The 23,195-nt window shown below is 43.1% G+C and overlaps 2 protein-coding genes across 2 annotated transcripts in view; both read left to right on the top strand.

Annotated features, from left to right (window-relative positions):
- Positions 1–16,396, top strand: part of PATL1 (PAT1 homolog 1, processing body mRNA decay factor) — a 32,352-nt gene extending 15,956 nt beyond the window's left edge. Inside the window, exons 9-19 of the mRNA XM_066251609.1 lie at positions 1,360–1,449; positions 3,312–3,492; positions 3,943–4,066; positions 4,534–4,631; positions 5,184–5,243; positions 6,258–6,406; positions 8,518–8,677; positions 12,054–12,209; positions 14,132–14,223; positions 14,315–14,464; positions 14,733–16,396. Of these exons, the coding sequence (XP_066107706.1) occupies positions 1,360–1,449; positions 3,312–3,492; positions 3,943–4,066; positions 4,534–4,631; positions 5,184–5,243; positions 6,258–6,406; positions 8,518–8,677; positions 12,054–12,209; positions 14,132–14,223; positions 14,315–14,464; positions 14,733–14,754 (1,282 nt within the window). The 3' untranslated portion in view covers positions 14,755–16,396. The remainder of the gene's footprint in view (positions 1–1,359; positions 1,450–3,311; positions 3,493–3,942; positions 4,067–4,533; positions 4,632–5,183; positions 5,244–6,257; positions 6,407–8,517; positions 8,678–12,053; positions 12,210–14,131; positions 14,224–14,314; positions 14,465–14,732) is intronic.
- Positions 16,397–18,709: 2,313 nt separating this feature from the next.
- The window catches only part of OSBP (oxysterol binding protein), a 40,967-nt gene continuing 36,481 nt past the window's right edge, over positions 18,710–23,195 (top strand). Inside the window, exon 1 of the mRNA XM_066251608.1 lies at positions 18,710–19,717. Within this exon, the coding sequence (XP_066107705.1) occupies positions 19,365–19,717 (353 nt within the window). The 5' untranslated portion in view covers positions 18,710–19,364. The remainder of the gene's footprint in view (positions 19,718–23,195) is intronic.

The following is a 23,195-nucleotide window of genomic DNA, read 5'->3' as shown; positions in this document are numbered from 1 at the left end:
ATAAACAGAGAAAAGGTAAGCACTCATCCTCTTTTGTGGTTTAATTTAGCTTTTGATTTTGACAGGGTAACAAGATGCAACTAATTTAATATTGACATTTGAGTCCTGAGTCTGAAGTGTGTAGGGTGGGCTGGGAGGCCGACACTGAGGCAGGACTTTTATGTTCTAGTCTTGAGGCAAAATTTCTTTTTCTTTGGGAAACCTGTTTTTTATCTTAAATTGAGTGAGGCCCACTCACCTCATGAAGGGTCATTGCTTTCTTTTTCTTCTTTATTGATTTTGAGAGAGAGAGAGAGAGAGATGGATTTGTTTTCCGACTTACTTACGCTTTCATTGGTTGATTGTACTGTCTGTGTCCTGACCGGGGATTGAACCCGTATCTTTGGCACGTTAGGACAATGCTCATATCCAGTGGTTTTCAAGATACAGACCCCAAAATTATAGACTCTCTCATCTTCATATGACATCAGAGTGGTTAACTTGGCGGACTGGCATGAAATTTCTGGCGGAATGGCACCAGGCCACAGATTGGTGGATGAAAACCACTGCTCTAACCAACTGAGCCTCATCGCTTTTTTCTTAAAATCAGCCAATTGTGAATGTTAATCACATTGACAAAATACCTGCATAGGAACATTCTAGACCAGGGGTCCCCAAACTACGGCCCGCGGGCCACATGCGGCCCCCTGAGGCCATTTATCCGGCCCCCGCCGCAATTCTGGAAGGGGCACCTCTTTCATTGGTGGTCAGTGAGAGGAGCATAGTTCCCATTGAAATACTTGTCAGTTTGTTGATTTAAATTTACTTGTTCTTTATTTTAAATATTGTATTTATTCCTATTTTGTTTTTTTACTTTAAAATAAGATATGTGCAGTGTGCATAGGGATTTGTTCATAGTTTTTTTTATAGTCCGGCCCTCCAGTGGTCTGAGGGACAGAGAACTGGCCCCCTGTGTAAAAAGTTTGGGGACCCCTGTTCTAGACCAATATTTGATCACACAGTTGGTCACCATACCCTAGCCAAGTTGACATACAAATGTCATTCCCAATTGCTTGTAACTAAATACATTAAATCTGTTTAGAGACTTCTATTTAATAGGAGCAAAGAAGAAAAGAATTATACTGCGTTAGTGTCAGTTCATTCAAACTGATGATTGCCTGCTCAGGAGTTGAGAATTGGCCTTTGTGGAAGGCGTAGGAACACATGGCTGGCTGTCTTTTCCTTCTAAAAGGTGCCCTTAGGATAGACTTTAACATTGTTCTGAATGAACTTGTATGAAGTTTTCTTACTGTGACGACATTCTGTAAACTTTAGATCATCGAGACAATAGAACTGAAAACCTTTTCCTGTTTTCCTTAGATCTCAGGCCCCCATGTTTAGACCAGACACCACTCATCTTCATCCCCAGCACCGTCGGCTTCTGCATCAGAGACAGCAACAGAATAGAAAGTGAGTGTTCGCCGCCTCCTTCATGGCTTCTTTTTTTCTTTGTGGTTTCTTAATTCAGCTTTTTATTTTGACAGTGTAACTAGGTGCTACTAATTTAGTGTACTATTTTAGTAAATTTAATTAGTCTGAGCTTATTTTATTGGTAAGGTCAGAACATAAGCTGTCATTTGTGTTTTTGATACGATAGCTTTAAATGATAAGATTTTGTCAGGTGATTTCCAAGTTACTATAATTCTGTTCATAAGTCAGAAAAAAAGTCAGAAATAAAGTTTAAATCTGGTTTTCTTTTTTTTTTAAGTCAACATTTTATACTTATTCCTTACCAGGCTCTTATAACTACATTTTGTCTAACGTCTCAGCTCTGAGGTGATCTTGAACTAGAGCGGCTAGCCTTACGTTTGGGTCTTATGTAAAGCCAACAGGCACTCTTTAATCTTAGCTGTAATTATTTAATCCTCATGCAGCAAATACAAATAGATATTTATATATGTGACCCCAGATGTGTACCTCACAGTGTAGTTTGGGGATTGAAAGAAAAAGATATATAAAACCCTGCCTTACTGGAGCTTATGTTATAGTCATTGATATGTACAAAATAAGAAAATTAAACAAAACTGTGAGGTTTTTTCAGCCTTCAGTTTTATTGTTCTCTGTGTGTCATTTCTTCTCTCTTTCAGAGAAGTTCTAGACTATTTTTTGCAGGGAAAAAAACAAGTATGGGTTCTTAAAATTAAATTTTATTAATTTTGAAAATGCTGTGTTAAAATATTAAAATTCTAGTGCTTATCTTTAGCAATAGGATTGTACACTTCAGAATTTGTTAAGATGGTATATCAAATGACATCATATACTCAAATATGCAATTCCCAGTAGACCCTATATGGCTCATAAAAATGGAAAGAGTTTTAAGCTCACTTATAATAAAAATGCAGATTAAAATTAGATAACCATTTTATATCACTAGATAGGTAAAACTTGTATCTCATCACTCATGGTTGGAAAGAATGGAGTATAGAGCCTTTTAAGAGAAAATTTGGCAAAAAATAATTAGGTTTAAAATGTGAATACGCTGCACCTTAGCAGTTCTACTTTTCAGTACATACCTGGACATGTATGTCTAATGCCATTTATGTCAAACTGAAAGGCACGCAGAATGATACTATATAACATTTAAAGATGGGCACGTAAGTAATCAAAGTATAAAAACATTTCAGGGAGGATACATACCAGAGCCCTTCTAGGAAGGAAGGGAAGCTGCAAACTGGGGTGCATCTAGAGAAGTACAAGAGGGCCTTAATCTTTATAACATTTGATATTACTTATTAAAAATCTGAGGCTAATTTGGCAAAATAGATTTTCCCCCATTATATCTGGGTGGGTGGTAAATGGATGTTTATAAATAGTATTTACTGGGCTTTTCTCTGCATTTGAAGTATTTCATAATTTTCAGCAAGTTTTAAAAAAATATATAGACTATGAATCAAATTGGCCTGTGTTCAGATTTCTTCCTCTGACCAGGTATGTGTGGCTTTGGACAGATTACTTGATTTCTGTTGGCCTTGGTTTGTTGTCGTAGGTGGAGAAGATAAAGCTACTGCCTCATAGGGTTACCGTAGGGCTTGCACAGAAGTCCACAGTTGAAAGTGCTTAGCATGTGGTAAGGAAGTGAGCTCTTAGTTTTAGTTCCTTCAATTTGTGTCGCATAGCTCTTTCCTCTCAAATTCTGTAAAGATTCGGCTCTTTTTCACTTCTCTTTTAACAAAAGCAAAGAGGATCTTTTTAAATTGGCCTGGTTTATTCCTATATTATAAGGCATAATTAATGTACTCACTTGAAGTGAATGTGTCGTGTTTGTTTTTTAGTCAGCATCGGAATCTCAATGGTGCAGGAGAGCGGGGAAGTCACAGGAGCAGTCACCAAGATCACGTCCGAAAGGATCCATATGCCAATCTCATGTTGCAGCGAGAAAAGGATTGGGTCTCTAAAATTCAGATGATGCAACTGCAAAGCACTGATCCCTACCTGGATGATTTTTATTACCAGGTAATACTCTGGTGAAGGCTCTCAGTCTACTACTGGTAGAATTGCATATTGATAGAATTGTCTTTTGAAGTAGTAGTCTTCACTGGGTAAGAATGAGCAAACTCGGTCCTCTTTTCAAGCTGGAGGACCTCTCCCACTGTTCACGAAGGTTCATATGTATGCCTTTTTCACACACAGAGGCCTTCAGACCAATGTTTCCAAATCCCTTTGGCATCATTAATCTGGTTCCCATTGTCAGTGTGACTTTAAAGATATTCCCATTGATGATTAGCTGTTTTAAAGGCGGAGATTTTTTTTTTGGTAAAGGAAATTTTTAGCAGTTTAACAAAAACTAGAGATCAGTACATTCAGAGAGCAAGTTGTTAGAGCCACTAGTATAATTATTTAATGATAAAGAGCTGCCATAGTCTGTGCTTGTGTTGCAACTGAAACTGTTGTCTCATGTGGCAGAATTACTTTGAAAAACTGGAGAAACTGTCAGCTGCTGAAGAATTGCAAGGCGATGGCCCCAAGAAGGAACGCACCAAGCTCATTACCCCTCAGGTGGCCAAACTGGAGCATGCCTATAAGCCAGGTCAGGCCCTCACCCCTCGCCCGCAGGAAGGGAAGTTTGACAGGCTGCTGATGTGATAAAATACAAATAACTGCAGGTGATTGGATAGAGATGTTTAAAACTGATTTCTAAAGTGCCATTGTCCTTTAATAAATAGATCAGCCTGTATTCAAGTGTGGAATAAATGCTTTGGTAGATGACCTTTTAGGTCCTTTTCTACTTCAGATTCTATACCTTTTTAATACCTATTTTAATTTCTAATATCCCTATATTAGGTAGGGAAAGAAAACTTTAGATTTTTATTTGTTATTTATTGCAACCAAAAAATGAGAAAGGATAGATTTGGATAAGAGACTGCTTTAGTTAATATGTGGGTTTTTGTAGTAAGTGGTTAGACTGTGAGTAGACTAGAGAATGTAAAGATCCCAGAAAGCTGCCTGCCTGCATTGCAGAGTTTTTAATCTGTTGGAAATGTTTTGTCCTTGCAGTTCAGTTTGAGGGCTCTTTGGGAAAGCTTACTGTCTCCAGTGTGAATAATCCCCGGAAAATGATTGATGCTGTTGTGACATCTCGGAGTGAGGATGATGTAAGTGTCGGCAGAATTGTGTGTGTAAAACGTTCACTGCTGCTTCTGGAGTCATTGTGGAATGGAAGCAGGCATAATGGGGTTTTTATAGCCTCACCTGACCTGGAGCTTTCGAACTGGCTTCTCATGGCATTCTGGTTTATTCAGATATGCTAAGAGTCTAACACCTTCATCTCTAAGACAGTCAGGCAGAACCTGGGGTGCCCATAATCTTCCCACTGGGTAGCTGGCTGCACACAGCATTAGCTAGCTGTTTCCTCCAGTTTTTAAATGATCGTTTCCTATGTGTTTTATGATTTTCCTATGAATAGTCATCTTCTACTGCTTTCTACCTTTGCCTATGTGTGAATTCAGTTTAATGGTTTGTGTGTGGACTGGTTCATTCAACTCTGACCTTTGTTCACATCAGTTTTGTTTTTTGATTATTAACTTTCAAAGATTCAAGATTGTGATCTCAAAGTACTGTCACAAATGGAACTTCATATGCTCACTTGGAAATTTATTTTTAGCAGTGGTAAAGAGTCCACATTGAATAGTCTTGTCTTTTTTTAGGAAACAAAAGAAAAACAGGTTCGGGACAAGAGACGAAAAACCCTTGTCATAATTGAGAAAGTAAGTGTTAGAAATTGTCGCTCTAGTTTCAAATAAGGAACTGTCAAATGTGTATGTACACAAGAAATGGAAAAGTTAGCATCAGTGCTCTGTAATCTTAACTAATGGTCATATTGTTGTGAAGTGCCTGGTCTGTACCAAGCACACTAGAAAGGAATGTGGTGGACCTCCCTCTGGTCTCATGGAAAGAGTGCTTCACTTCTAGTTTGAAGTACTGAGACTTTGTCCGTACTTGTTCAGGTAACCCCTAAGCACTAGGGGCAGCTTACTTTTCTAAGGAAATGCAAATAAAAATGAGGTTGTTCCACCCATAAATTAATGTAGTCAATCGAGTCAGTTCACGTGCATTTGTTGGACACTGGGTGCTGCGCTCTGCTGGGTGCTGAGGAGACAAGGCAGTGTGCCCTGGTGGTTGCATTGTAAAGTGAAAATACTGTGTTGCAAGGCCATAGCCTAGTCGTTAAGAGCACAGACTCTGCAGCTAGGCTGCAAATCATGCCTTTCTTCTTTCTGACTCTATGACTTGAGGCAAATTACTTAACCTTTCTGTGCTGTCCTCAGTTTGTCTATCTGTAAAACTGGGGACGGTAGTGGTGTCTTTTTCGCTGGGCTGTTGTGAGTGTTCAGTGAGTGAGTATGAACATGCAGAGCTCTTAGGACAGTGCCTGGCACCCAGTGCTCAGTCTCCATTGATGGAGGCATACCTTGGAGCAGTGACACAGTTTGTTTATGTTATAGTGCTGCTGTTGCAGGAAATTGTAGAAAGTGTGCAATTATTTCACTGTTATTACTTTCTGGATTAGAGGTCAAAGAAGGATGAAGAATGGTGTTTAGATAATTTTTAAGTTATTTCACTTTGTTTTTCTGGATTTAAAAGAGCACCTTTGACCATGTCAACACAGTAAATTAAAAAAGAAAAAAAGCACCTTTGTTCTCTCAGTTTTATTACAGTGCGTTTTCATTCTTAGGTCTTTAGCTGGTAGGCTGTTATCTAATCCTCTGATCCTGACTTAGACCTACAGTTTACTCCTTGATGTGGAGGATTATGAACGGCGTTATCTGCTGAGTCTAGAAGAAGAGCGACCTGCCCTGATGGAAGAAAGAAAGCACAAAGTGTGTGGCATGTATGACAACTTAAGGGGAAAATTACCTGGACAAGAGAGGTGAGAATTGTGCACTGTGAAGAAAACGTGAGACCAGCTGGACTCCTTACTGACTAAACGGAACTGTCTACACTTGTACCTTTTAGATACCCTTCTGTACCGTCTCAGTAAGCTCCAAGCCCATCCTTTTGGCCTGACTCAAATGCAACTTCATATAAAACATTTTGTAATCCTTCCCAGCCACGGACAAATTTTCTTTATCCTGAATTTCTTTATTCACCGAATACTTACTTAGTTTCTACTAGGGACTATTGGGTGCTGGAGAGGGTGGAGAATATTTTTAAACTTCCCTGGCATTTCCATAGAATACTCTTACACTGTGGAAATCAGTCAGTCCAATGGAGACTGAGCTCCTTAAGGTATCTTTTTTCCCCCATATTTCTGTCATTTCTGTCCCACCCAGTATCTGGAACAGAGTTTTGTGAATGGTAAATGTTGTATAAATCCAAAATACTCATTTGATGAATGCAAGAGGACTGTGTAAGCCAGGACATACACAAAACGGGACATAAGACTAAACACCTTTTATGGAGTTGGGCTGACAGGGAGCTGGTTTAATAAGTGTGGGTTGATCTGTAGCTTGGAATGTTATGCAGCCATTAAAACATATGTAATTGAAGTTTATGTGGAAAGTGTTTGTAAGAAGTAGTTGGAAAAAGTGAAGTAGCAAAGTCATATAACTTCTTTGGGCCCATTTTTTATGAAAGATAAAAAATACATAATACTGCTCTGGCTGTTTGGCTCAGCAGTAGAGCATCGGCTGGTTGTGTGGAAGTCCTGGGTTCGATTCCCGGCCAGGGCACACAGGAGAAGCGCCCAGCTGCTTCTCCACCCCTCCCCCTCTCCTTCCTCTCTGTCTCTCTCTCCCCCTCCTGCAGCCAAGGCTCCATTGGAACAAAGTTGGCCCAGGGTGCTGAGGATGGCTCCATGGCCTCCGTCTGCCTCAGGCACTGGAATGGCTCCGGCTGCCAACTGAGCAACGCCCTAGATGGGCAGAGCATTGCCCCCCGGTGGGCATGCTGGGTGGATCCCGGTTGGGTGCATGTGGGAGTCTGACTGCCTCCCTGCTTCTAATTTTGGAAAAATAAAAAAACAAATGAAAAAAGAATACCCCCCCCAAAATATATGTATATAATACCAGCAAAAATTTCTTCAAAATTTAAGTATTTTTATTTCCTTTTTGCTTATTTTTCAGATTTTGCTGTGTTAACCGTGTTGTTTGTGTAGTTGGTTAAAAGTTAATAAGGGAGCCTGACCTGTGGTGGCGCAGTGGATAAAGCGTCGACCTAGAAATGCTGAGGTCGCCGGTTTGAAACCCTGGGCTTGCCTGGTCAAGGCACATATGGGAGTTGATGCTTCCAGCTCCTCCCCCACTTCTCTCTCTCTGTCTCTCCTCTCTTTCTCCTCTCTAAAAATGAATAAATAAAAAATTAAAAAAAAAAAAAAATAAGGGAAATTAATGCATATAGTTTGACCAAGTATTTTTAACATAAAGTTTTTAAGCCTGACCAGGCAGTGGCACAGTGGATAGAGAGTCGGACTGGGACACAGAGGACCCAGGTGCAAAACCCTGAGGTCTCAGGCTTGAGTGTGGGCTCATCCGGCTTTAGCGTGGGCTCACCAGCTTGAGTGCGGGGTCACTGGCTTGAGCATGGGATTGTGGATATGACCCCATGGTTGCTGGCTTGAGCCTAAAAGTCGCTGGCTTGAGCACAAGGTCGCTGGCTTGAACAAGGGGTCACTCGCTCTGTTGTAACCCCCTCCACCCCCGGTCAAGGCACATATGAGAAAGCAATCAATGAACAACTAAGGTGCCAGAACGAAAAATTGACGCTTCTCATTTCTCTCCCTTCAGGTCTGTCTGTCCCTGCTTGTCCCTCTCTCTGTCTCTCACATATACACACAATAGTTTTTGAAATGGTATTCTACATTTGGGAAACTTGAAAATCATTTTTATTATTTAGTTGAGAGTTGGAGCAGTAATTCTTTTTGGTACTACAGATAATTGTAGAGTGAAAATGAATGCAGTATATTCATTTTGTAACATGTAAAAGGGGAGAAAGGATTTTTATATTCTTGCTGACCTAAGCTAGCATTTTTTTCTGCTGCAGGCCAAGTGATGACCACTTTGTACAGATCATGTGTATCCGAAAAGGGAAGAGAATGGTTGCCCGCATTCTTCCTTTCCTCGCCACAGAGCAAGCAGCTGACATTCTCATGACGACAGCCAGGAACCTTCCTTTCCTTATCAAGAAGGATGCACAAGATGAGGTGATTCGCGTGTGGGAGGGAGGGACACCTCCGTAGGGTCTTCACAGTGAGTAAGAGTTCTAGAATCCAAAGTTCTTTCCCTCCCCATTCTTTCCATGTTGTTGTGTCTAACTTCTGGCAGTACAACTTGATTAATTAAAGAAAACTTAACTCCAGGCCTATATTTTTTAATTTCATGTTTCCTCCCACAGGCCATGTTTCTAAACCTGAGGAAAGCAGTAATTAAATCTTAGTATAATTGTAAAGCTATGATCTGGATTCAGATTACTTGGGAAGCAAATAATTTAGCCCTACCCCAAATATGCTGAATCAGAATTTACAGAGGAAAGATTAGGGCTTCTGTACCTATAACAGGAACCCCAGCTGAATATGATACTCACTAAAGTTTGCAAACTTCTGGTCTCAGTTACTTTGCTGGATATAAAGTACCACTCATTGAGTTGTTGTCACTAGCTTAACGTTCACTTGTAGACTGAGTTGAATGGCATTCTGCCCACAGGAATCAGGCCAGTGCTTTAAGTAACTTTTATGATCAAAAACTAGGTTGGAAATTGAAAAATGATTATCAAGCTCACACATTAACTCTTGGTAAGAATTGTTCTCTGCTTATTCTTGTCATAACACATGAAAAATTAGCAAAATTTAAAACAGTCTTAGAAGTTGAAAGCAAGAGATGGATACAGAGGGCTAGTATTATTAGCTGTGAGATTCAGAGCAATAGGATTAATGAGAGTGAACCTGGTCGAGTAGACTACAGGCTGAGCAACAGCCATCTGGCGATAGTCCCCAGTAAACACAATCTCAAGACACCTCAGTTGTACAGAAAGAGTTGAAAATTATTCCTTTTGAAGTGAGTTGAAAAAAATCCCTTGTTGAAGTTTTAGCATCTGCAGAAGAAGTGAATGTGAAATTTAGGTCTCATCATTGAAGAAAGTGAGGTCAAAGGAGTACATTTTAAAAAAGAGTTTAAGAATGACAAATGGCTTGGAGGAGATGGCTTGGAGGTAAAGGATTCAAAGATTGTCCTAGGAAATAGAAGACAAGACTGAAAGCAACAGCTACCTTACAGCAAATAAACTGTTGTAGGCAGAGGGGCAGGCGCTCCCTCATGATAATCTCGGAGGAACTCAGCAATGCGAACAAGTTTGGGAGAGCTTTATTCCTTCAGCAGATACTTACTGAGCACGTCTATGGATCAGCACTGTTTTTGGGTCTGGAAATGGTCCAGAGGTGCCTGTGTCAGTGGAGATGACCTGCTAGTGAGGAAAATTTGGTTAAATAGGCCAAATTTTACCTGACCTGTGGTGGCTCAGTGGGTAAAGTGTCGATCTGGAACACTGAGGTCGCCGGTTCGAAACCCCAGGCTTGCCCGGTCAAGGCACATATGGGAGTTGATGCTTCCTGCTCCTCTCCCCTTCTCTCTCTCTCTCTTTTTTTTTTTTTTTGTATTTTTCTGAGGTTGGAAACGGGGAGGCAATCAGACAGACTCCCGCATGCGCTTGACTGGGATCCACCCGGCATGCCCACTAGGGGGTGATGCTCTGCCCATCTGGGGCGTTGCTCTGTTGCAACTAGAGCCATTCTAGTGCCTGAGGCAGAGGCCGTAGAGCCATCCCCAGCACCTGGGCCAACTTTGCTCCAATGGAGCCTTGGCTGCAGGAGGGGAAGAGAGAGAGAGGAAGTAGAGGGGGAAGGGTGGAGAAGCAGATGGGCGCTTCTACTGTGTGCCCTGGCCGGGAATCGAACCTGGGCCTCCTGCATGCCAGGCCAACACTCTACCACTGAGCCAACTGGCCAGGGCCCTCCCTCTCTCTCTCTCTCTCTCTCCTCTCTCCAAAATGAATGAAGTCTTAATAAATTAATAATTGGCCCCAGACAAGGGTCACCAGGTAGATCCTGATCAGGGCACACATGGGGGTCTGTCTTTCTATCTCCCCTCCTCTCATTTAAATAAAAAGAAGGAAAAATATAGTGCTTCCAGCACCCAGTGCCCATGGTATAAATAATTGATGGCAAGTTTTACTTTAAATAGCAGCCTAGGATGGAGAGTAGACTTTTTGTGATCTACTCTAAATAAACAAAGCTTTAAAAATTAAAACATTTTTAAATATGCACAAAAATGTAAGGAACAGCACAATGAATTCCATGTCCCTACCCATCATATCTAATTTCAACAATTAAATCAACATTTTGCCAATATTACTAAATCTATCCCTTGTATCCATATCATTTCATCTATAAATACTTGTTTGTCTCTCTAACAAAATCTCTTATGATATTATTGCACCTAATAAGATTTAATTCCTTAAGATCATTTAATATCCACTCCAAATTCAAATGTCTTCAATTATCTTAAAAACGTCCCTTAGCAGCTGGTTTATTCTAGTTGTGGTTCAAATAAGATTCACACATTGACAGCACTTGGTTGGTAAGGCTTTTAAAACCTGTTAACACATTCTTTGTCACACTATCCAACTCCTTTTCCCACATCAGAAACTGGGAGAGAGAGAGAAGGAGAGTGAGGGGGGTGGAGAAGCAGATGGGTGCTTCTCCTGTGTGCCCTGGCCGGGGACCAAACCCGGGACATCCACACGCCAGGTCGATGATCTACCTCTGAGCCAACTGGCCAGGACCTTGGAAGCACTTCTCATTTCCTTTCAGGTGTTGTAACCTAGTTAAGTTGGTAGCTCTATAGTTTAACTTCTCAGTCTGGGCCTTGTGTTCAAAAGGAATGAATGGCTAGCAGGCTGAAGTCCACCTCCCTTGGGTTCTCTTTATAGCTACTAGCTTGTCACTCTGAACACTGAACTTCTGACCACTTAGCTTCTCTAATAATCTGTAAAATTGGTAAATGATTTCTTTATTTCCTTATTGAGCTTTTATAAAGATAAACCAAGACAGTATTAAGTCTGGAAATAATTCTCAGTAATGCTGTAGCATTCATTCAGTGAGAAACTTATATGTTGAAATTGCCTAATTACTCGTCTTTTATATTTTCGATCCCTGAGGATCTGTCTCCTTTGAACTTTTGTTTTTAGCCCAAGTGCCTGGTACATTTGTAGGCATTTAAATATTCGTGTGATAAAATACTGATGTTTTATCGTGAATCTTTTCTATTTGAGAAGTGATTTTATACCCTTGGTTCACATAAGTCATGATGTTTCCTAGGCAAATGGAGTTGAAAAAGTTCTCAGTAAATGCCTTAAAATCCATTGTTAGGACCCCAGTAGTATCTGCTAGGCTGGTCAGCGCTTTTTGTTAAATCGCGCCTTGGGCAGTTGAGTACACAGCTGAGCAGCCTTCCATTCATGCCCACTGATGAGGGTGACTGAAGTAACCGTTGCTGGGATCTAATGCTTCCATTTATTCTTTGTAGGTGCTGCCGTGCTTACTGAGTCCCTTCTCTCTCCTCCTCTATCATCTTCCGTCAGTGACTGTCACCAGCCTTCTGCAACAGCTCATGAACCTACCTCAGAGTGCAGCTGCACCAGCACCCTCTAATCCTCACCTCGCTGCTGTTCTCCAGAACAAGGTGGTCTTGCCTGTTCCATCCCTGCACTTTGCAAGGCTACTAAATTTGAGTTAGAGACAACAATAGTGGCTGCGGCAACTCTTTATAAGGTTTCCTTCAGCCAGGCGTTACGTTAAGCTCCTAGTAACAGAGGCTAGAAATAACGGTGGTTTCAACACAACAGAACTTTATGTGCCTCATGTCAGTAAATACAGTAACATGCCCCACAGAGTCCTCGCGGTGCAGGCTCCTCCTGTTTGCCTTCTCTGTCATCCTTAGCAGCGGCTGCCCCGCTCATGACACCCCCCACCCCAACCCCCTGTAATTGTTGCAGAACTCAAGGCTTGATTTAGCATCAGAAAGATACATGCAGAGAGCTGAAAGGTGTGGTGTAGCTGTCTGTCTTCCTTATTTGGACCTTTCCCAGGAGTTTTAACCAACAACGACTTAATCTCCATGGCCAGTCTTAGTCACAACCTACCTCACTGCAGGGAAGGTGGGAAACACCTTTTAGTTCAAACCGTTGTCATCACAAATGCAGTCAGAGGTTTCAGGAGGAGGAAAGCATAGCAGGTGGGTAAGTAGCAGTCTTTGTTAGAAGACTGTAAATAGAAGAACATCCCATTTCATATTTCATTTACATCGAGTTAAAGATCGCAGAGACTCGCAGGGGAGGCATAATACAGAAAAGAAGAGTGTGAGCTGTACACAGCAAGTTTGCACTCCTGGCCTGCCCCTTTTTATCTAGGTTAGTGACCCTGAGCAGGAGCCACAACGTCCTGATCTGTGAAGTGGAGGTGATGGGGTCTACCTCAGTGTTGTCCTCTTAGATGAGAGAACAGCTCTGAACAGTTCATTGTCATGCCCAGTACATAGATGGCACTCATTAAGGGCCATCTGTTACAATAGAGTGAAAAGTCCTTGCACCTGAAAACCTGTCACAGCATGACTGAAGGGAGAGAGGTGGCAGGCCTCGGGGAACTTAAGACGGGAGCTGCTGTGCTCAAAAACCTTGTAATTTGGTTTCCTGAGCCTAATTTTGATGAAGGCAGTATAAAATGGTGAAATCAGATGAGATGATGTAGCCCAGTGCTGTTTTTCAGACAGAAAGGGAACATTGTGGAAAGGCAGGGTTACCCTGCAGGAGGGGATCAGAGGTGGGGGATCCCAGAATAGCCCCCCTTCTCTGTGGTCCGTTATAATTGACGCAGACGCAACTCAGTACTTGTGGTCCCTGTTTGTGTTTTCCTTCTGGGACCCTAGACTGCACATTTCTTGCTCCTACTACCTCCTAAATGAAACAAGTCTTTGTATATTGCAATCTCTAAAGCATGTTACTGAATTTTAATAACTGTAGATATGGTGAATATATCTGTTTATCCTTTTCCTCTTCTTTTTTTTCCGACTCATATTAGCATCCTGTCTAAGCCTTTATATTTCCAGATACGTGTATTCTTTTTTAAGGGAATTTTTTTTTTATATCCTGATCATTCCAGTTACTTTTCTTTGTACATTTTCCCATGGGTTTTAACACCTTTTTTTAAAATTCAAAATATCTTACTCTATATAATGTTTTTTATTTTTTCAATGAACTTTTTTTGTATCAAAGTTTGTCTTCATTTAACTTTCCTTCTTAATTTATTTTCTGTTCTTATAAATAGGAGAAAAGCTAAGTTCCCACAGTATCCATGGCAAGGAAAAATTACTGTTTTTTCTCTCTGGGTGGGTGGCAGAGCAGAGACCCAATGGAGTCTGGGACTTCCGTTCCCACTGGTGACGCGTTTTGCTGCTGTGCGAGGGGAAGGGCACGGCCCCCTGCTCCTGGCGCCTGGCCTTGGCCTGGCAGGAAGCGCGGCGGGCGGGCGGACTCAGTGCCCTTGCCCTCAGTGCCGGTGGGAAGACATGGTGCAGGGCTCAACTTGACGCCCTCTCTCCTCTTGTAGTTTGGCCTGTCGCTGCTGCTCCTCGTGCTGAGCCGTGGGGAAGACCTCCAGAGTTCAGACCCTGCTACGGACTCAGCGGAAAACAACCAGTGGTCAGTCGTGGCTGTATTTCTTCTGTTGAGTTCTTTCAAGTAATCTTCCCATTCTTGTTCTAGTATTTTCATTATCGGTTTTCCCTGTCAGGACGGAGGTGATGTTCATGGCAACCCGAGAACTTCTGCGGATTCCCCAAGCAGCCCTGGCCAAGCCGATCTCGATCCCCACAAACCTAGTGTCCCTCTTTTCTCGCTATGTCGACCGACAGAAACTGAACTTGCTAGAGACAAAACTGCAGTAAGTTGGCAACAGGAGAGTTCCACATCTCACTGATGAGGCGGGGTGGGGCACAAATCTGAATTTGATAGAAGGGATTCAAGATATGAGTATCTGTTAGCAGTAAAGCCCTGTGCTCGGTGCAGCAGCGCCCTTATAATTAACTGAATGCTAAGGGTGGGGAGAGCTTAGGTGTTTTGTTATAAGAATTTCTATAAGGCTTTTAATTCAAAACATTACCTTTTTTAATTCATTTATACAAACAAGTTTTCTTTCTTTCTACCTGTAGGCTAGTTCAGGGGATACGATAAAAGACCTGCAGACGTGTCCTGTGCCTCCTTTGGGCTGTCACCTGCACTGCTGCCGTCACCAATGGAGTGTTTGTAACGAGGGAGGGGAGGTAGCCTGTTCCCCGGATCGTCTGTGGGACTGGGTCCTGTGCACAGGGGCGTCTCTAAAGGCCAGGTGTTTCCCCACAGCTCTGTGACGTTCAGCTGGGTGATACTTCTGCTGGTTTCTTCTTACCTTCTCTGTTATAATTCTGCATGTCCTACTTTTACTCAATTCTCAATTTTGCATTTTCTTTTCCCTAGAGACAAAATATAATCTCTCCCTTTAGCCCACCACCACCACCACTACTCCAGTTCAGACTAGATTGTAGCCTGCCAGAGGGTCCCTTCCTGCATCTTATTGAAGTCTTTTTCATTGCCCCATATTAATATGACTATAGGAAAGCCAATTAAGTAGAAATTAATATATATGTATGCGTGCACACACCCCTCTACCTGTGTTTATGTGGTCTCCAGAGGGTCCTTGAGGAATGTTTAGATGGAGAAATATTTAGTTGACACATCCCTCCTATAAACACAAACCAGCTGATGTATTTCTAATCTGTTTCTAGTCCATCTTGTAATTAATTTGGTGGGTTCTCCTTGTTTTAATATAAATACAGGGTTAAGCAGCATATTTAATAAAATCCGAACTCTTAATTGGCTGACGCCCAGCTCTGGACTGAGCAGTCCTTTCTCTTCTCCCCACTTGAATTTCCTTTGTTTCCGTCCACCTGGATGGAAACAGCACACGGTTAAGCCTTTTCCCTGCTGCGACTACAGTGTCCGCAGACTGTCCGCTCCAGTGCGTGGAAGACAGCCCAGGCGAGTCTAACTTGAGCCTGCTTCCACAGTGTAGCTGTGTCTTCCTGAGACTGCTTCCGTAAGCCATGCTTTCACCTCTCTCCTCCCAGTCTGTTCGGTGTCAGGGACAGAAACCTCCAGATGTAACCGTGGGAACTAAGTCTGGCTTGCTTTGCTCTTCACTGTCCTCCACGTCGTGGGCAGACCTGCTGTCCTTGCTCTTCATCTCCCAGGTCCCATCCCAGGCTGCCAGGGGCCTGGATAGGAATCCTAGCCGGGACAGCCTGTCGGGACCTTTTCACTTGTCCCTCTCTCATTCAGCAGTCCACCAGGATAAGGGCTTTGATCCCTAGTGATTACAGTCCTCAAGGAAATTAAACCTGAATTCATTTTACATGACTGTCCTGATATCTTTTTTGCTGTTCTCGCCTTTTCGAATGTAGCGGGGAGGACAGGTTATGTTTAAAGAGAATACACATTTTGCACATACATGTATTGTACAACAGCAGAACCCTCCGTGATAGCCAGCTGTTCTTGTCTCCATATCCATTTCGTCCCATTCTGTCGCTCAGGGCTCCACCAGCTGTTCCCCAGTGACATTACCTAGCTTCCTTCTGTCGTTACCAACTGACTGACTGTTCCCACTGGGCGCCTCTCCGGCCTTGCCACTTCACAACTGGTCAAGTCAATACTTGATTATTATTTCTTCCTTTCTGTGCTTTATCTTTTTTGTTTGGTTCTAATTAATAAAAATGAAAGTTTCTAAATTTACATTTTTATAGGGTATTGTAAATAAAAACAAATTGTATACTTGAAAAAATGTGTGCCTACATTTCTCCTTTTTGATACTTTGAACATGACTTAATATGTTTCTAGCATATTTAGGTAGACCAGCAAACCTTGGTGTTGGAGATTGGTAAGATATTACCTAACGTTTTTAATTTTGTAAGAGAGGGAGATAGAAGATCTATGTTTACATGGTATGGTACCTTTCCTTTAAAAACCTAGAGTGCGGGCTTGCCCGGTCAAGGCACATATGGGAGTTGAAGCTTCCTGCTCCTCCCCCTTCTCTCTCTCTCTGTCTCTCTCTCTCACTCCTCTCTCTAAAAAAATCAATAAATAAAATATTAAAAAAAAAAACCTAGAGTGCTTGCAGTCCCCCCCCCCCATTTTAACTATAAAACAGAATTTGAATTGTAGTAGACAGACTGTAGTTCCTCTTATTCAGCCCGTCTATAGGCGTATGTGACTTTCTAAAGTAACTCATGTAGCCCAGTTTGGCTTTATGAGATGAATTAATCTCATAATTCATCTCAGAAGAGATTGAGGAAATTTGTTAATTTGTTAGAATAATTTGTGTTAATTATTTCAGACTTGAGTATCATTTTTACTCTAAAATACTCAGGGATCAAGCTCTGTCTCCTTTATTCTGCCATCATGGTGTGTGTGGTTCAGTCTTTTCCCCACCATGTCCTCTCACAAGACTTGCAGGATCAAGTGATTCCTAACCAAGAAACAAAAGTGAGACCGGCCCATTCCCCAGTGGGTTCGGATGAAAACCTACTCCAATCAGGTACAACTTCAGGAGGAGACACTAGAGTAGAACCAAGGCGGATCTGTGAGGACTTGCATGTGAGCCAGCACACGTGTTTGTGCTGCATCACAGTTGCTAGGCTTTTACCCTATCAAGCTGAAAACATCACCACTCTGGACAATTAGACATGTTTCACTGGAAAAAATATAATTTTTCTCTGTTTCTGTACTAGTTGATTAGTTCAGTAATAGTTATAATAATAAGACAGAGAAAAAAGTTGAAAAAGGGAGGGAGATAATTTAACCTTGCCTGCCTATTTCCATGAAGCTTAGTTTTTCCCTGATGGGTAGACAGGCTCCTTGAGCTTAAACAGCTTGCCTGGGTTGACAGCTGAGCAGCAGAGCAGGGGACTCATAGAGGATCGACTTATTGCTGTGAAGGAGTACAGCTGTCTCCTGCTAGAACTGTTCTCATCATCTCTTGTGTGAAAGAACATGAAGTCTCATTAGATAGCTCTGATGGTTAGAGAGGAACTGGCCCAGTTTCGCAGAAGTGGGAAACAGTCTTGGGAGTGCTTAAATAAATGACTTTCCCTAAGTCTTAGGGCCAGTAAGTAGCAAAGGCAGTACTTAAGTACAAATGGGTTTACTTCATTTCAGTTAAAAAAAAAGTCCCGGCAGGAGAACTCAGTTGTTTGGCGGTCGTTCCTGAGCACTGGAGGTTGAGCTCTATGTTCCCGTCTCCTTCAAAAAACAAAAACTTAATTCCAAAGAGCCTGCCTCTAACTGCAGATTTTAAAGTGTATTCTCTTTACTCAAGTCGATGAATCTCCTTTTAAAAACAATTTCTAAAAGATATTTTTCTTTCTTGATTCCGGGAAGCAGGTTACCAAAAGAAAGCAGTTTGTCCAGTGTCTGAGAGCAGTATCTGTTGCCTAGTAACAAAATGTAGCAGGTTCCCCAAAGCTCCATATTAACAGTTTACAACATCTGAATGTTAAAGTGAGTAACTGAATATGATACTTTCACAAATGTGTGAACGTCAGTTTCTATATATATTTTAAAAATGGTGCCAAGTTTATACACAAGTGGGCTTAAGCTAAAACTATCAAGGGACTTTAGGTCTGGAGAGACTTCAGTGGGAAGTACTTAACAATGTCAGTCCCAGCGAATCTATTTTGTCCTCACAGCTAGGTGGGCAACTCGTGCGGCAGAATTAGAAGCAGGACATAGGGGTGCGGTGCGATAATAAAACCAGGGAAGGGAGCTAAGAGTACCATGGAGCCAGGATGGAACTGGGGAAGCTATTCCTAGGAATCTAGGCCTCCAGCTCCAAGCCAGCTGCTGGAAGAGGACTCTAGAAGGGGTAGACTCAGGCAGGGTCTGATGCTGAGGGTCACTCTTCCTACCAAGAAACTATGGAGGTCTTAACTCTGCACGAGGGACCCCAACACAGTGCTTACATCAAAAACCCTTTAATGAAACGGTTACTTTTACCTCCCACCAACCTCCTCAAAGCTGGAAACAGGTGGACACGCCCCTCAGGCACTCATCCCGGATTTTATTGGCTGTTCCGGCCTGCCTCTCCCAATATATTTCTTTCACTGGTCAGCATGTTCAAGCTCCTGTACCTCCGCCGACAAGTGAGTGACATGCATGCCAACTAATAAGAAATGAAAATGAGGATGTGACGACATCCTCGTTCAGTCAATGGTAGAAGAGGTTGAGCAGCTGATACCAACCACCAATCCGTAAGGGCGGAAGAGAGACGCTAAGAAGAATGATGGGAGGGGGTGATGTGGCGGTGACGGGAGCATAAACTGAAATGAGTGGCGGAAACACTAGCCAATCGGCGATCAGATTGGTCGGGCACTCTGCATTCTCCTGTCCTCCCTACGTGCCGGAGTCTTCAGAAAAGCACCAATGAGCTTTACAAGAGTCTGATTGGCCTTCATATGAGCCAATCAACGGCGTGTCTGGTGAACGCGTTCCACCTAGGGCTTTCACTGGGCGGTAGGGAATGACAGGCCCCAGAAAAATACCAATGTCCTAGGGGTCTTCCTCAAGTGACACTCAGCGGCACCAATCGACTTCCTTCTACCCTGACGATCCCTCCTGCCCACAGCGGCCTGGCGGGGCGGTGACGCTACGCGGCGGCGGCGGCGGCTGATGCGCTAGGTGTGAGGGGTGGCCCGGACGGCGACGGCGGCTCTCGTAGGCGGTTCCGGTCCTGTGTCTCCGGGCAGCGTCAGCTCATGGCGGCGACAGAGCTTAGAGGAGTTGTGGGGCCGGGCCCGGCAGCCATTGCAGCTCCTGGCGGCGGCGGCACCGGTCCACCCGTGGTGGGAGGCGGAGGTGGCCGCGGAGACGCTGGGCCAAGCTCCGGGGCCGCGCCGGGCACCGTGTCCGCGGCGCCTGCGAGCGGCCCGGGCCCCGGGGCCGGGGGAGTGGCGGCGGCGGGCCCAGCCCCAGCGCCGCCGGCGGGGGGCTCGGGCGCTGGGGGTTCGGGCTCGGCTCGAGAGGGCTGGCTCTTCAAATGGACCAATTATATCAAAGGCTACCAGCGGCGGTGGTTCGTGCTGAGCAACGGGCTCCTGAGCTACTACAGGTAACTGCTTCCGGGGCGCTGTCCCCACCGCTGTCCACAGCCCCCGCGCCGTCACCTCTCCAGCTGGCACCGCGGCCAAGGTCGCCCCGAGCCCCTTTTCGTCACCTGCGCGCGTTGACAGCCGCGGCAGGAGCCCACCATCACGGAGAGTGAATGCTCTCTAGGACTGACTTACCTCTCCACCTGGGTTACCCATCCTTGGTGCCATACCGTCCCCCTCGGTGCCTGGCCTTTCCAGTTTGAAGAGCGTCTATTCTTCCATTATGTTTCCACCAGCCCATCGGTGCAGTGATTAATTCTGCAAGGAAGGCGCTTTTGTAGGTGTCCAGGGGCACATACAGGATACCTAAGCCCAGGCACTGCTCCCAAGGAACTTACAGTAAAAGTCCCAAGGTTTAGCAGTTTGTGCCCAGTCTCCAAATTCCAAGGTTATTAGCAGCCCCGATGTTCCCGCCTTTGCTCTCCACATTCAGGCACAAGGACACTGCGCACAGGGTGGCCTATGTGCCTGTCCCATCTTCTTTCTTTATCTCCAAGATCGAGAACGCTTTCTCCTAGACAGCTCAGAATGAAGATGTGCATTCCCAGACTGCTTTTATTTTTGCTCCTTCCACCTCCTCCCATGGGAATGATTAAGTCTTCTATGCAGTAGTATTTCTGGGGTCTCTGGTTTGTTAGGTGTCAGTTTATAAAAAGAAGAATCAATGTCTTGGGTATAATTACTTCTGTTCAACGATGTGTGTTTTGGAATGTTTAATATAGATTTATGGTGACTCACAATCTTGCCATAACATAACATGCTTTTGGCCATTCATGTTACTAAAGATAGAGAGGTTAAGATACTGGGTTTGGGGACAGGGCATAAACTGTTTCTGAGGGCTAAACAGTTTGTATAGGTGTTTTACATAGAGTATTTTTTATTTTTGACTCCTAGTAACCCTGTGAATTAGGAGATAATTCCCATCTTCCTGGTGAGGATACCGAGAAGTAGCTTGGGCAATCTTCCCAAAGTCTTGAAGAGTTGGGATTTGAAAGTAGTTCTGTTCACACCAACATAACCTAAAACACAGGTTAGTGTTACATGAATCAGATACACAGATAATTAGGTACCAATTGCAAGTCAGTTTATAGATCATGGTTACTATGTTTATTTTATACAAAATACACTATATAAAAGTCTCCTTTAAGGGAGACTTTGCTTAGTATAAAGGCATTTCTAATCTAAATCTTTTTATGAAGATCATCCTATTTGGAACACAGCACTTGTTAATTGCAGCTCACTCTGTTTCTTTTCTCTGCCGGTAGTCACTCTGCCACCAGGACAGTTAGGGTGAATGATTATCTATTCACTCCACTGTATTGACTCTTAGAGAATTTTAAGAGAAAATTGAAGGTGGGAGTTGGAGGTCATTTGAATTCAGGAATGGTGGAAAATGCCTTAGTGCATCCTCACTGCGTAGGTGATGTTAATTGTGAATAGTTGTGTATATCACTTAAATTTTTATATTCAGAAATAATTTTAATTTTAAAACCCTTCTAATGACTTATCCAGGACTTTAGGTTAGATCAAAAAATTTTTTTAATTTAGTTTGCTGTAGAGCAGCGATTCTCAACCTGTGGGTCGCGATCCCAGCGGGGTCGCCTAAAGCCATCGGAAAATACATAATGCATATCAGGTATTTACATTCCAAATCATAACTGTAGCAAAATTACAGTTATGAAGTAGCCACCAAAATTATTTTTTGGTTTGGGGTCACCGCAACATGAGGAACTGTATTGTGGGGTCACGGCATTAGAAAGGTTGAGAACCACTGCTCTAAAGCTTTTCCCCTATTCAAGTTTATGTTTACCTAATAAACTGACCATCATTCTAATGTTCAGTTGATTCATAGCCTAATTTGGCTTTCACTATTAACACTGATTCCCCATTTTCAAAAGTTGTTTATCAGCAAGGGCCTTAAAGTATGATAATTTTTCCTCATCCAAGTTCTTATCAGATCTACTTTCCAAGCCAGTTGATTCTTGATCAGTATTGGTCTTGATTGGACCTTAATAACTTATATGTTGTTTTCTCTTCAGGTACTTGTAATCACTTTTGACTTCTCTCTCAAAGAGCTAGTGGTACCTGTCTGACCACAGATAAAACTCCTTCCAAAACATACCAAACCGCATATTGGGAAATATGCCATGAGCCTTTCCTTGCCAGCTAAGATAGTCCCACCCACAAACCAACCAAGCAACAGGATTCAGAGTTATCAGGTCTATACACTACCCTCAAAATCACGCTGTGAGGGACTGCCTACCAATATGTTAGTGTTCTTCTGGTCTCCATCTCCCTAGAGTTATTTAAATAAGCTGTCATTCCTCTTGCTTTTCATGCTTGCAAAACCTGTCCTTTCCTTTTACAAACTGCTGTTTTCCTTTTAACTGAGATCATTTACTTCCTCGACCCATCCCCTCACGGACTGTCCTAATAGGCTTTGGCAACATCGCATCCCTCTTTTTACATATCCTGTTCTTCTTTACCCAGTTACACAGATGGCCAGTTACTTAAAACCCAGTGTAGAATCCCAGCTCTCCCAGACACATCGTGACAGCCCCATTGTATTAGTTTTCCTGGCTAGCTTCTAGAGATTGGATTACTGTTCCAACTGGCCTTTTCAGGGAAGAAATTTCTAGCCAGAAAATACCACCTAATACTGTAGTGCCTAAAGAACTTACCTTGTGTCCTGAAAATGTTTTTTTTCCAGCTTCTATAATAATCATTTATACTTATCGCTGTATTTTCCCAAATCCAAGTGCTCCGAGATCAAGCCTGACTTACTCTACTCCCAGGGTGCCTTTGGGTTTTTAAGATGGCTACAGACTTTATGTGATTTGAGAAACTTCTTTAGTTCATGAAGCTGAACAGGCAGAGAGGTACCTGGGAAGTGACTTGTGAAAAGTACCAACACATTGTAGCGTGGTTGAGTAGAAAGCAAGGGTGAGCAGGCTGTCAGCCGTGGGTCTGTATTTGGCCTGCATTATTCATAATGTAACTGAAGCTTGTGGTGGGGGGAGGGGAGGGAAGAATAGTAGAAACAGGGATTCACATTACACTGTGGCAGGTGCAGGGGATGGAAAGTGGCCCAGTCCATTGAGACCCACCCCACCCCCACGCCCAGACATCCCATACTGCTCGTTTGTGCATTTGAAGATGAAAAACCAGTTTCACGTGACAAATTGAACAATAGTAAATCTGTCTTCCCAAGCACAGCAAACCAACTTTCTCAAACATACCAACTCTTACTTTCTGGAGGCGGTCTGTGTCATTCCTGGCATGCAGGAGTTCGGCATGTGCCAGGTGTGTTTGGCCACTTGGCTCCAGGGAAAGGGAAGTGGCTCCGCTTTGCACTGTGGCAGTTGGCAGAGGACTTTGACCTCTCTGTGTTCCAAGTTGGTCAGGGAGAACTGTGGTCTCAACATGCATGTCCCAGGG

This window comes from Saccopteryx bilineata, chromosome 1 (assembly GCF_036850765.1).
Source record: "Saccopteryx bilineata isolate mSacBil1 chromosome 1, mSacBil1_pri_phased_curated, whole genome shotgun sequence".
NCBI classification, from domain to species: Eukaryota; Metazoa; Chordata; class Mammalia; order Chiroptera; family Emballonuridae; genus Saccopteryx; species Saccopteryx bilineata.
Note: the sequence above shows the minus strand (reverse complement) of the source record. Positions and strands in the feature narration are given on the sequence as shown.